At 37.4% G+C, this 14,383-nt stretch overlaps 1 protein-coding gene across 1 annotated transcript in view; it reads right to left on the bottom strand.

Annotated features, from left to right (window-relative positions):
* PDSS2 (decaprenyl diphosphate synthase subunit 2) overlaps positions 1 to 14,383 on the bottom strand; it is a 117,221-nt gene that overhangs the window by 41,550 nt on the left and 61,288 nt on the right. Inside the window, exon 3 of the mRNA XM_051792416.1 lies at positions 1,705 to 1,903. Coding sequence (XP_051648376.1) covers positions 1,705 to 1,903 — 199 coding nt within the window. The remainder of the gene's footprint in view (positions 1 to 1,704; positions 1,904 to 14,383) is intronic.

Genomic DNA, 14,383 nt, shown 5'->3' with positions numbered 1-14,383 from the left:
TTCTATAGCTTGTACTTCAATTTTTCTTACTTTGCTAGTAGGGTTAGACACATGAAAAAGAATCATTTACTAAGTCAATCAGTTTCCATAATGGCATCCCACTTATCGTATGTAGAAGCTACGAAAGTATTTAGATGTCAGAAAAATGAAAAAAAGTGCTAAAATGTTTTGGCAGAATTTTCCAACATGTAGTATAATGACTGCTTTTAAAAAAAAAAATTATTTCTTGTGCTTCATTTCACTGTAGGCTTGCTTCCTGGCAAGTCTTCAGGGATAATACATTCCTGCTGCAGTACTCACTGATGTACTAAATGCAAAGTAATAGGTGCTATGTTTTATAAAAGTTTCCTCTTATGTTGAAACAAAAAATTGATGTAGGGTTAAATCCTTTGGTCTCTCTTGACAATCTTACAAAGTACTAAAAAAAATGAATTTATACAAATCAATAATAATTAGTAAAATCAACTGCACCCCTTTTTGGTTATGGTATGCACTATTTAAAACTATTTTTTTTTAGTTCTTACTACCAGTTGTCGCCATAATGGCTTAACCCACTATTCCAGTAGACTGACATCTAATTTTCTGTCTCTTCTCTTGAATCTCAGCTCTGTGTTAGAAAACGACACCACTTCTGAGAGAAACTGTCACACTCATGATCAAAGGAGTGCAGAAATACTCAACTACCACCATGAGGAGACTTAGCATAAGAATCTAAAAAAAATAGATTCCTTAAACTCATGATTACAACTATGCTGATTATTGACAGTTGCACAGGACAAACATTTATTTTACATTATGATATGGCAGCAATCTTCAAATGTATAAAAAGTACCTCTGCAAAAAAGTACTGTTTCCTGTTTCTACCGGAATGGCACACGAAAGTCTTCAACCATGCATGTTAGTCTAGCCACATTAGACTGGTACAGGGATGCCCAGGATTCTCTCCACCATGGGAGGTTTTAAGAACAAGCTAGACAAATGCATGTCAAGAATGTTTTGGAGTAGCTGATCATACCTGGCAAAAAGAAGAACTGACTAGAGAGATGATCTCTTAATGTCTCCATCAGTCTCATTTTCTAAGATAATACATATATACAATTTGTTTCTCATTAAAAACATCTCCCTGTAAAGTTTCAAACAGTTTGTATGAGCAACTGGATTGCAGCTGTCCTGTAGAAGCCAGTACATATATAGCAATAGGGTAGTCCAATATGCAGGGACATCCAAATGCCTAACAAAGTAATTTTATTAAGAGCAAAAAGTCACCTGAGACACAGCAAGAAGGCGTTTTCCCCCAAGAATTCTCTAAGACAGCAAACCTTTCACAAAGCACAAGGTAAAAGAAAATAACAGACCAAACATGTCTTCAGCTGGCAGTTTGCCAGTGGCATTGTAGCCTGACATGTCATAAAGATGCCACTGCATGTATCTTCAATTCACCCAAGTAACCACTCACCCATTACTACAGTGCTTCAGAATGTGTACTAAAGATATCACCACAGTAATTCCATAGGAGAGCGGTAAACATGCTCACAGCAGCAGCAGCCTGTCAGTACATCCACAGCTATATTGTAAGTATGCTGATTTTTAAATGATGCTCCATACATACATACAAAACTGCTGATTTTTTGGAAGGGCCTCTCTTTCAAAAGATTCACTCATAGTTAGTTACTTGCTCTGGCAGTAAAATCTTTTTCTTTTTACCTTGGTGTTCTGCAACTGCGCAAGGCTCGTGCAAGCATTTGCTAGGAGAAAATCTCCACTCAAAACAGCCATTTTATTTCCAAACTGCATATCCTTCAGTGGGCCGTCACAGGACTTGAGCTCACCAATGTTTACTATACCACGATGCACCAGAAAAGCAGTGTGGATCAGCTCTGTAATCTCAGCCAGACTTCTTTGACTGAAAGAAAGAAAGAAAAAGGACAATTATTTTGATGCTATGAATAGAGATTCTTAAAGAAAATGGACAACCAGCCATATGTACTAAACAGATATTTTATGAATTATTGTGTAGCTCTTCTATGTACTGCTAGAAGCCACAACTGGGAGGTGTTAAGCATAGAGAACTGTCACTAAGTACTTCCAGGTAAGCAGCTACCCTTTGTTTGAATTCTAAAGCAAAATAATCCATACAGTCCTCATGGTGCTTTCTTCTTTTGTTTTGTCTACCAGAAGCTTGAGGGACACTGACATGAAGAAAATGCCAAGCAGAAAGTACTGATGGGAAGGAACAAAGGATGTATCAGCAGGGGAACTGCAAGCAAGCCAATATGAACACCATAAGAATGCTGCAGTCAATGACTGCTCAAATTAGCGTTTAATTAATAATAGGATACCTTGCAGTTCAATACGACCAAGGGGGAAGAGTGCAGGCAGAAGAAAAACAGTTGAACGTTTTAGAACTGTGTACTAATGATTTTTCACTGATTGTTTCAGTCAAAAGCAGCTAAAGCAACTGTCCAGCAAATCCCTGTGAGAGGTTTTCCACAGAGCTTATTCCATAGAGGCTTGCCCTCTATTTTGATTTTTTTGGAAAAGACAGAGTCATTAGCACAGCCCTCTCCTCCCACAGTCCAACCCTGTAGCCCCAGACAGTTAGTGACTGTCACTCCAAGGAGCCCAGAGATGTGACCTTAGCTCAGAACTACAATGAGGTGTTGAACTGACATAACCAAGCAGGGACAAGGAGAGAGGGGAACAGAGCCATGCACTGGAGCATCCTTTTAACACTGCAAACCTAGATACACACGGGACCCCCCCCCCCTTATGAAATCTGCAGCATATTCACATCTTTTCTGACTCAAGCAGTTCCCTTTATGCCATGGAGACTTCACATATGAGCAAAACCACAATCCAGGCCCTCAACTAAACAGATGACTAAAGGCAGTTCCAAATAATTACAACATAGAACAAAGGCATGTTATGCTTCCTGTGCTTATTCAAAAGTGGCCTAGCGCTGATTCATTGAGTAACCAAACTGCTCCTAACCTTCACATATGCATATACCTGCTGATACACGCTCAGGTTAGATTCTGCCTCAGTACTAACATAATACTGAGTAAATTAATTCTCTTTCCTCTGGACAGTGCAGATGTGTTGCAACTGCCCCACACCATATTAATCTAAAGTAACCTTCTGCCCCAGATATATGTGACCTGTGAAGAGCCCCAGCAGCAACTGTTTCAGGCCAGCGATCTGTGCCAATTAGCAAGAGAGAAGAGCCAGGAGAGTCACATGGCCTGGGCAGGCATGCAAAACGCAGATGAGCTTGGGGGAGAGGATAAATAGAGGTTCCCGATGTATTTTGTCATGCACAAAAAAACTAAGCTGTTTTCAAAGCTGCCTGTATAATTCACAATTTTTGGCTCCACGGAAAGAAAAAGAATCCAAAAACCAAACAGCTAGCCATTCTCCATGTAGACAATAAAACCGAAGGTTGATGCTGCTTTTCAAAGAGGTGAGGGAGAAACTCACATAACCCAGCTGCAGTATTGTAATCACACTTGCCTCAGCTCTAACAAAGGGTTAATAAAATTTCAAGCTCCAAGAAAAAGACTAACAAGACATCCTGATGCTCCTGCTGTCATTGTCGGGGCAGCCCTTGGAGGATATGTCCATATCAATTCGGTTTATCAGATGGACAGCTGATCAACATTAAACAGACTTGCTCTGGGCAGATTGAGCCGAGCTACCTGTTACGAATAGCAATGAGAGCCCTCTGCTCCCTGCTGCCGAGCTCTGCCATTTCCGACTGCCGTAGATCCCAGGACATATGGGGATCCCTAGTGACGAGCACATAAAGCTGCAGCTAACTCAAGCGACGGCTCATTTCCCCCAGCTGAAAGCAGGCATTAATATCCTGAGGAGACCAGGCCTGCCTCTGTGACCCCCAACTATTGAAGCAAAACGACGACTGTCCTATTTCTTCGTTTAATAAGCTTTTAATGAAGGAAATAAAAATCCCCTCTTTGACTTCAGCATCGCTCTTCATGAAAAGGTTACACAAATACATCACCGTCATGCTTTCCAAATGCTCAGGATCTGGATGTTTTCATTTCTTTTTATATAATTCGTTTGTTCTCCAAGAGGTATTCATATTATTTGTGCTAACAAGAACCATATTACGCAGATAATCTGTGCCTAATTCTGATCTTACAAACTGCTCTTCCACCCTCTCTCCCTAGCAAACTAAAAATACAAGAATCAAAGCTATTGCAGAAATCCCAGGCAATGTATTTCTGAATGCTTTTTGTGATAATTTCCATAACACCCAGGCAGAATAAGAAGTCCATGGGGCTGCTGTGGATACAGGAGGATCCCTGACACAACTTTGTAAAGGCCAGTATCCAAAAAATAAACACCGCTATTACAAAGTTGCTATTGAATGGGTAAAGCAATACTATATACAGCTTTCTCGATCCAGAGTACAATTCAGTGACTAAATAATTTCATATTTGAAAGCAGCCAATCCTAAAACACAAAAAAATAATGTTTATGCAATGCTGGACTTAGAAACAGGGTGATGAGATTACAAACTCTGACTGCTTCCATCCTGTTCCCACTCCAGAGGCCCACATTCACACAAGTGGCTGCCACAAGAATTACCTACATAGCAAAGGAGGACTGACAAAATAGTCAACATTTTTAAACAAACAAAATTCCTAAATGGAAGCAGGCTAAGAATCAGGAAAACTTTTTCACCAAATGCTAACACACTTCCACGCCTTTCACCTCTGAAGCAAGAAGGCCCTGCAAACCACCACCAAATGCCCCAGAGACTCCACTTTCAGGCATCAAGTTTCAAGAGATGATACTATTTTGAGCTCCACACACGACTTAACCTGCTTTTCTTTCTCCCCCTTTCAAAAATCAACCAACATGCAGAAATACACAAAGAAATGGTTGTTCCAAAGAGAATGGTACCTGGGGGACCTTACTAAGAAATTTTGATGGGTCACAGTCTGGCTATCATGGTTTAACACATGCTTCTGACTCCTTGTTCCTGCATTTTCAGTACCAGCGTACCTAATCTAAAGCTCTGTTAAATGCTTGCTGTAAAGTATCCCTTATATTATGGGCTCCTCAAGCTGTAAATGGCATTCTGGAAAGACAAAGGAAAAACTAACTCCACAAGTAATGAAAAAACCCTTCAGCAAGGTCCTCTGAAGCTATATTGACTGTAGGACTGTGAAACACCAGCTTGCAGGAAAACACCAGAAAAACAAAAATTAAGTTATATGAACAATTAGATCCTGCAACAAAAAAAACAAGTGCGATTTCTATTCCCTCTCTTTGCTCCCACCCCACAATGAAAGCACATAGATCACTGACATTTAAGTATATTTTGGTGAACTTTGATAAAGTTCTGAGCAGACTTTAAGAAATCTTTTATATTGGCCCACATAAACTAATGCAGTAGCTGCAACAACCTGCTACTGTGACACCAAAGTAAGGAATATAGGTTTTGTAGAAACCTCACACTCATACAACACCACACCTAGAGAGAAAAATAAAGAACTAATGGAGAAACTTTGTAAATATGCTTCTATCTCAAAAAAAAATGCATTTCACAGTTTTGTTCTGGATTAAAATTTCCAATCTGTGGGCCTTGCAGTCTGCCTCATCACAGTATCACTGTAATGGTCTTATAGTGATGAACATCTCATGCAGAATTCACACAAATGTCAAAGCCTACAAAAAATGTATGACAGGATAAAGGGGATTGGCAAAATAGTGAAACAAAATTCTGTGGCAACAAAATAGGTTTTGATTGTAAATTTCCTATGTAACTTCTAAAAATTTTGCAGTGTTTCTTCCTGGCATCCTGAATACGTTCTTTGTTGTTTGCATTACCTTTAAAGACCTGCGGCTATGAAACACTAACCAGTACAATCTCTGCAAGAGTTCTTATAAGTGACTTCAGTTCCTAATTTCAGGTCCTACTCTAAAAAGAAATAATAGCATTTTGTAAAATGTGATAAACCAGAAATATTAAATAGTGCATTTTATTGCTGTAAACGAAAGAGAACTTCAGCTTAAATACTCCTCTGAAATATTTGTGATGGAAATTCAAGTTCTCAGTAACATCAAGAAAACTTGAGTCAGTTTACCTTTCATTATCAGCCAACTGTCAGAACTACACTGGGCCTCTCAAAGGATGACAGGTTACACAAAGAAGCATTTAATAATTAAAAATGTTATTACTAGGCATAATATTTCAGAGAAATGGGCCAAAGACTTAAATTAGCCACTAAAAACCACATTCAAAAATTTTTGAAGTAACTGCAATGAACAAAGATAATGGAACTGATAGATCAAAAATTCTTTAAGAACTTTTATCATCAAACCTTTGAATTAAAGTGACTAACAGTACACACCCAAGACTTAAACGTTTTCTTTGTGATTGTCAACTCAATAGTTTCTCTTCAATACACAAAGGATTAATTCGGATGAAAAGCCTTACATTTGGGATTTAAAAAAAAAATAAAATTAAAACTACCAACATCCATTCCATTTCAGTGACAAGCATAATAATCTATATATACACACCTATGAATCCGAAAAAAAAAATAGTTCTTTAGTAGAAATTACATATGAAAAAACATTAACTAAAGAATTAAAGTAATAATCTCAGGTACTGACAATGTATTTGGGCAGAACTCCCTGTCCAATTTTACTTGTTTTTTTTAAAAATTAACAGAACGAAAAATTTTATAAAGACAAGAAGGTGCACACACTACATTCAGTTTGACCCTGTATGTTCTGGATACTATCTGGTGCTGCACCAAGATAGTCCACTTAGTTACACAGCAAGAAAGGGCAGTGACTTTTACAATTCTTTTTCCCATTCACCTCTCAAAGTCTATGCCATGGTTACTAAACCATGATTAGAGGAACAATGTATAGTGAGTAACAAATAGCATCGTGGTGATGGAAAGTCTCATTCTCATCTTGTGTGTATAGTCTCTTCTATAAGAAATTAAAGGGTAGGGGAGAATGTTTAGCCAGTCAACATATGTGGCAGGTGCTGTGGTTCCACTAACAGGAAAAATCTTCAGGTTAAAGCAGCAGACTTAAGCAGAGCACCAAATATTCACTGCATTACCATGACTCATATATCTGTAATCCAGCAGAAAACATCTACCCACTGTTATTCCTTAACAAGGTCAGAGACCAAGACTTCTCTGCTTTCTTCTATCTTGGTCACTTAAGCTATTGTTAGGGGTGCCTTTCATCTGAGGGATAAATGAAGTTGAAAGATATCAGTTCTATGAAATTTGTTGAGTATGTTGTTTAACTGCATTCCTAACAGCCAGTTTGTTTTTAAACTGGCTATATATCTTACCTCTTTTCATATCCTTCTCTTCCTAGCATCACAAAGTTTTTGAAGTAAAACTTTTACTAATATTCCTTCACATGTTTTCCTTCTTTATTTTGGAAAGATCTTACATTTTCATTCTGAATCTCACACACCACTGATTATTGCTCAGGTTCTTTTCACCGTAATTTGTCTTAGTAAGATCTTCCCTTAGCCCATTACAGGTTTTGAAAATGTTTTCTGATTTTTAGTGGGCAGACATTCACTTCAACTGGAAAGCCAGTTTTCCTATGCATTGTGGGTGGTTGGCAGCAGAGGGAGAACAAGCCCTTGAGGTCAGGGTCCTGTTCCTTTCTTTAATGCAGGAATTAGGAAGAAGGGTTTTTGCAGGTCTTGACTTCAGTGTTAAGTCTACCACGGAACAATCAGTGAAGTCAAGACCTGCAAAAACCCTTCTGTTAATCAACCTGTATCAGTTTCCAACTAGTGCCACTGATGTGCCAAGACAGCCACCACTGTGTCATCACAGTGTAGCCAGGAGTCCTTGAGCCTGGGAGCCAGCTGCCTACACTAGACTGCAAGCAATCCATATTTGCATCATCACCCCCAGCAAAACAAAGCCCTAACTGGTGAACTTGTGTCTGAAGGCTCTGTGTGGCTTACTCCTATAATCAGCATCAGTGGTCAAAGCATAGGGATCACAACCTACAGCACAGTTTTCTTGGGCTGGATGGCATCATCACAGCAATTCCCTTTCCAAATTGCACAGCCTAAAAGAAAAGTATTCCCAGCCTAGAAGCAAAAGCATCAATTATGGGAACCAGGTGAGAGAATCTAGACAAAGACCTGGTAAGACTCACTATCTCAAGTTCAGTTTAAAAAGAAAAAGTGTTAATCAGAAAAGTCAGAAGAATAATACCACCAGAATCACTAAGTCAAGCTGATGCTTTCCAGAGGCAGGCATGTAGGTTGGGACCAATAAAGAAGGGAATATGAAGAAGAAACCTGCTTAGTAGGAAATATCTAGCCACTTTAAGGTCCAGAAACCAATGACAATGCAGCTGTGTAAACAGATGAGGAGCAGGTGGGCTGGGCTGACAAGGTAAGAATCCAGATACACTCGATGTAAAGACAAATCTTGTTGTGTTTGTCCTTTGCATCCTTCTTGCTATTAAAGTCCTTTCTGCATGGAACAGGTATTAAAAGAACATTGGCACTGCTCAAACTTGAGATGTGGTGGCAGGTCTAGGTATGTTTTTTAATCCCCACTGACCAGAATATGAGAAACTTAAATAGCTTTGTATCTTACTTTAGTTACTACAGATTTCATAAGCACTAGAACTGTTAAAAAGGGAGATATCAATTACCTTTCCTTTTCTTAGAGACCTTTCCTACATTGCTAGAGAAGAAAGAGATTCTAGACATGAGCCAGTACTTACATAAGTTTTCTTAAAAACAAAATGGCTTTACAGTTTAGGTTTTATGGCTTTTTTACTTTTTAAAGGAGAGTTGGTTAGCTTGACCTAATAATTTTTTCTTTACATATTCATGTTAATACTCTTTGCTTTTTCCATTGGTTTGATTAGTTAGGTTATCTGGAAAATGATTTCTTTGATTACTTGAACACTGATGCCAAAAATAAATCATAAAATTTAGAGCTACTAATTTATAAGCATATTGTCAAATTTATAAAATCACATATCATAATCTCATTTTAAAATCACTGGTTATCCCTATGGGAATGTTCATATTTCAAAAATCATGTAAAGCTGTCAAATGTTATATTGTGTTTTTATAAGGCAATTATCAAGATTTAAACTTTTAATAAAAGGCAAGTTGAAATTCCAGTTGGTATCTGCTATAGACTATATTAACAGCTATGTAGACCATGTCAAATATTACATAAAATAATAACAAGAGCTAAGATGTTTACTTCTTTAAATATCTACTTTCCTCATTTTGTAAATAATGATGCAGGTATTCAGAGTGTTCAGTATGCTTATGCAATAATGTATATTGGCAATATAATGTATTGACACTAGCTCAAATTTCTAACAGGAATTTTGCTTGCTCAAGAAATGTTGCATTCAACTTGAATTCTCTACATTAAAAATTCAATTTGCTACAAAGAGTTCATATCACAACTAAAAGTATAGGTAAAAGTGAACATGAGCTCAATACATTTGTTACATGAAAACAATATAATCCAAACCAGTATAAAAACATTCCTTACAAATATGACAGATAATATTGAGAAGCATATAATATTACACATGAGCAATATTTTCACTGATAAAACAAGCTGAATCAGTCAGATAAATTAAACAGAAAAATGTGAAAACTTTTTGGAAACTCCTCAAGAGTATTTTTTTTTTTTCATATTTTGCTATGTGACCAAAAAGCCAAAAATCCTCAGTTAAAAAGACTAATCTGATTAAAAACAAAACAAAAAGCTAAAAGATCGTGGCTTAGACAAAGCCAAACCAGCTACAGTTCCTTCTCTATCTAGCTTAGACAAACTGGAAAACTGAGAGCAACAAATACAAACCAGAGAAACTAGTCAAGGAAGAAAAATGATAAAGGACTGGATGAGAAAACGCAAAGGTGGACTGGGAGCTGAGCAAAGACAATTTTAAAAGGATATACTAAAAACACCTCAAAGCCAAGAACTTTAGGAACTGCATTGGTCCATTAGGCAAGGTTGGGCAGAAACACAACCACATAAAAGCAAGGGATTTTAGAAAACCTGCTATATTTTTAAGGAATGTATTAACACAAGCAGGTATTTATATCTCCTAGTCCAACAGTGAATAATGCTCATGAACAGCAGCAGCGGGTAAGATTTTACAGTTAGTAGGTACAGAGAACTTGCACTCAGGAGAGAAGGCACCTGAAAAGGAATGACACAGCTGATAAACAGCAAAGAGAATTACTCATCCTCAATACAAAGTCAACTGAACTGGTTCAATATGCTTTACTCAAGTAAAAATATGCAATGCAAAAAAAGATCAATCAAAAGATCTCAAAGCAGACCATACACATTCAGGACAAGGGACTCTTTCAAGAAGAAAACACCCAAAGTTTGGAAAAGGGTGGAGTGAGGGTGAAGGAACAGATCATCCCAGATAATCAGTTAAGATACAAAATGTGACTGTATTCAAACAGACCAGTAGGATCCACTGATGATTTAAGGGAAGAATACTAGCAAAACTAGTGTTTTGATCAACCCTGAGTTTCTGATACCAGTAAAAATTATTACTTGGAAACTTCATTCAGGAAGAATTTGGGAAAGGAGAAAAAAGTTGAGAAGAGTCATACTAACAGTCAAAGAATAGAAAATAGACAAAGTGAGAAACCAAAGCTATTTAATGCAAGGAGAAGGCTGATATTCAATCAGTACATTTGGTCACAGCAATTTAAAGAATCTTTAAGTATCTACACAAGAGAAAACAAATTCAAGATAATACGCTGATCATCAAGCAAACATAAATTAAGATCCAGTAGCCTGAACATAAGCAAATCCAGAAGAGAATAAAGTGAAGGCACTTTCCAAAATCTATTACAAAGAGCAATGATCTTTGACTCTCCATCAACAGCACAATTGAAGGCAACACCTGATGATATCCCATTGCACAAGCGTTAAAGCTGATTAAAGTTGGGGAAATCCTATGTTCTGTAGTGCAAACATTCTGACTGTCAGAATGATGTCTCAGTTATTCATGTATTAATGAATCATAAAACCAAGGAAAGGAAACTTTTTGGAAAATAAACAACAGATAACTTAGATTTGGTAGCAGATAATGCTGGTCCCTGCATCTGAAACTTATTATTGGCCAGAAGGCCATTTTCTTTTAAATAGGTATGAATACTTTCAGTCACCTTCTTCAGGAGAAACATCAAAACCAGAGCCTTACAGTTTCCCCCCATTCCCAGCACAGGAGCATACAAAGTAAACAGCAGGTTGGGAACCCTTCCATTACCACAGGTATATTAATTCCATCTTACAGCACATAGAAAATATATATTTCAACATTTTTTTTGCAGCAAGTTCTGCAAGAGGAAATTACCTACATTCAAGATTCATGTCTGTCTTCATATATTTAGGTATCCACACTGGTAATGCAATGTATTTGGCGCAGTACTAACCTGGGAATACATACAAGTATTCCCACAAAGAACAGGACATAAAGAAAAACAGAGACCATCTACAGAATAATTTTATGGATATAAGGGTGTGTATTTTACCTAAGTATACATATTTTCTTTAATTACAGTTTTCCATATAACCATTAGGGGGTTCTAGCCATGCAAGTCACATTTATTAAAGGCAGCATGTCAAATAAGAGTTGACAATTACAGGCTATATCAATACACATTATGCCAGATGGTAATGAGCTGCACACAAAGGGCCAGCCATCCAAAATAATCACACCATTTTCCATAGAAATGTTGAAGAGGTTATGGTTTATTACACAGTGCTCATTAGATATACAGTGGCAGCATTAGCAATTTTTCCTTCATTTGTGTCTCATTTAAGACTCTGCCCCCACAAGCCCATTCCAATTAGTACACAAGGTTAAAACCATTATGGTCAGTGGGAAAAAAAAATTAAGTTGTATTTTTATTTTACAGTAATGGTAGATCAAAGGTCCCTTGAATCTATTATTCTCTCAACTATTATCTAACACAGGATACTAAAAAGAACTGTCATTTGCCATGAAGGAAGATAGATATTTTTAATAGAGTTATTAATTAAGTAATATTGAGTTTGCTCAAAGTGAAAACAACAATTAGGTTGTGACACAAAGTGAAAAAAGTCATAAAACTAAAAGTTGAAGCTGAACTTTTAGCCTTGGATTTAAACTTTCTCATCTGCTTTTCAATTTGCTGCTTTAACAGCATGGAAATATTTAAGTGTCTGAAAGGCAACTAATTCTTCACAGCAGGTGGAAAAACAGTTGTTTCAAACAACCAGAGTGCCATCTCTGAGGAAACACCTATAAGATGATTTAAAGTACCTTTCTACCCAGCTGCATACACTGACTTCCAGTTAGAAAATTGCTGTTGGAGACATTTATTTTCCTGTCTTTTTGTGTTTATAGATGGTCTGTGGGTGAAAAGATGTAACCAGGCAAATGTGAAAATTTGTCAGCACAAGCAAGGACATGTTTATCGCTTATAAAGATGCCAATGTCCCCCCAAACTCCAAGTGACAGCCAGCATTTGGAAGTCATAAAACTGTGAGAGAGAGGAAGAACTTGAGTACTGGACATGCCTCCTGACAGCATGATTGCAGAGAACCGATTTTCAGTCCAAGTTCTTCTTTTGAAGCATGCAGTGCATCACTTGGAAATCTGGGTATCACATCAGAGAGCCAAAGGGCTCTCAAGGCCAGGGCATCCTTACACCTCCTTCCTCGGCCACTCCTGCTGAGTTATTCTGCCGTTACACAAAATGTTGAATCATTCATTCAGCCAGATGGCAAAAGAGTGAAAAAAGTCCGTCTCCAGGAGATTATAGGAGGGAAAGGTGGGACACCTGGACTCCAGATCCTGCTTCACAAAGTTACTGGGAGAGAAACAACATTACAGTCTTGGGCATTCCTGACCTAGGTGTCCTATATCCCCCTGCAAAGAGGATTTATCTGAAAATTCAGACTGAGGAGTACTAGGGATTTGCATCCTAGAAAATTCTTGAGGAAGCCAAAGCTGGACTTCCTGCATCCTCAGTGAATGCTTAGTCAGTGGCTAAAGAACACAGACCATTGTTAACAGCATATCTCCAGTTTGGTAATCCACTTAGAAAATTTTCTAGTTAAAAAAAACAACAAATACTATTGTGTTTTGCAATTGGTTGAAAGATAAAAAAACATGTTTTATTTAAGAGGGTCTTAGAAAAATGCTTACAAAATTAAAAAGAATTCCATTAATTCCAGGCAATGCCAGTCTATGACAACTGAACAGGTACTCTGATAATGAAATACAGTAAACAGTTTTCTATCAACAACAATATATTGCATCAAGTTCATCCTGCCCTTTTTACAGTTCATTTTATTACTGACAAAACTACTTATCCCAACAAGGTGACACTTTTGCAAGCATACACCAGCAAATATGAAAATATTGTGCAATGTGAAACAAACCCAAGTCCCTGATTCATTATTTAATCCAAAGGGCATCAGGCTAATTTAAAGGTCTAAGTAGAAAATAGCAAATATCATGCTTTAGTTTTATATAGTTATTTCAATGCTAAGTTTCCAGACAGTTCAGAGTAAGTTTAAATTGTGTAATGTTAATTCAAAAAGTAAAACGAATAACCAGCTCCAAGAAAGCTGATCACAAGCAAGCCCACCTCTGCATAACTACCACAGGTCTAGAAACAACAAAACAACTACTGTTGCCTTAAAACAGCAGTACTACATTTTTAATAACTAAAGGTTATTAAATAAGGCATTTGAAATTGATGGAGTGGAAGAAGAGCAAGCCAAAAGAAGAGTTTACAATGGAGCTAGTATAAAGGTCCTCTTTTTGGCTTACTGAAGTGAGTGAGTTACAGGTATTGCAAACAAGAGTCAAAAAAAGACAAGAGAGAAGGTAATCAAAAGCTTTGGCAACAGTTGCTGTAGCATGGCCTTGGAAAAAAATGTGATAGTAGGATACATCATACAAGCAAAGACAGTAAAAACCAGAACTGCATAAGGTATGTGGACCAGAAACCTCAAAAGATGAGGTATGAACTAAAGGATTAATTTGTTGATTGGATGCCTTTGCTATCACCAAAGCAGAAACCAAAAGGAACACAATAATGGAGAAAATCACATATTTTGTTACAGGAATGACGGAGATTCCTTCCCATATGATGGCAGCATATGTCAGCCAGACTGCTCGTGGGCACCACCCAGGATGCCCATCCATCCAGGACTACTCAGATTTCCTCTGTAGGCCCTCAACAATATGTACCATCCAATTACATCTCACGCATCTATTCCATAACAAATTTCACATCATGGTTTAAAAATAGTTCTGACTATTCTACATTTTATTTAACCAAAATATTTAAATG

Source organism: Manacus candei, unplaced genomic scaffold (assembly GCF_025592945.1).
Source record: "Manacus candei isolate 608988 ecotype Guabito, Panama unplaced genomic scaffold, ASM2559294v1 h1tg000034l, whole genome shotgun sequence".
Classification (NCBI taxonomy): Eukaryota; Metazoa; Chordata; class Aves; order Passeriformes; family Pipridae; genus Manacus; species Manacus candei.
The sequence above is the reverse complement of the archived record's forward strand: the minus strand, read 5'-3'. Positions and strand labels throughout refer to the sequence as shown.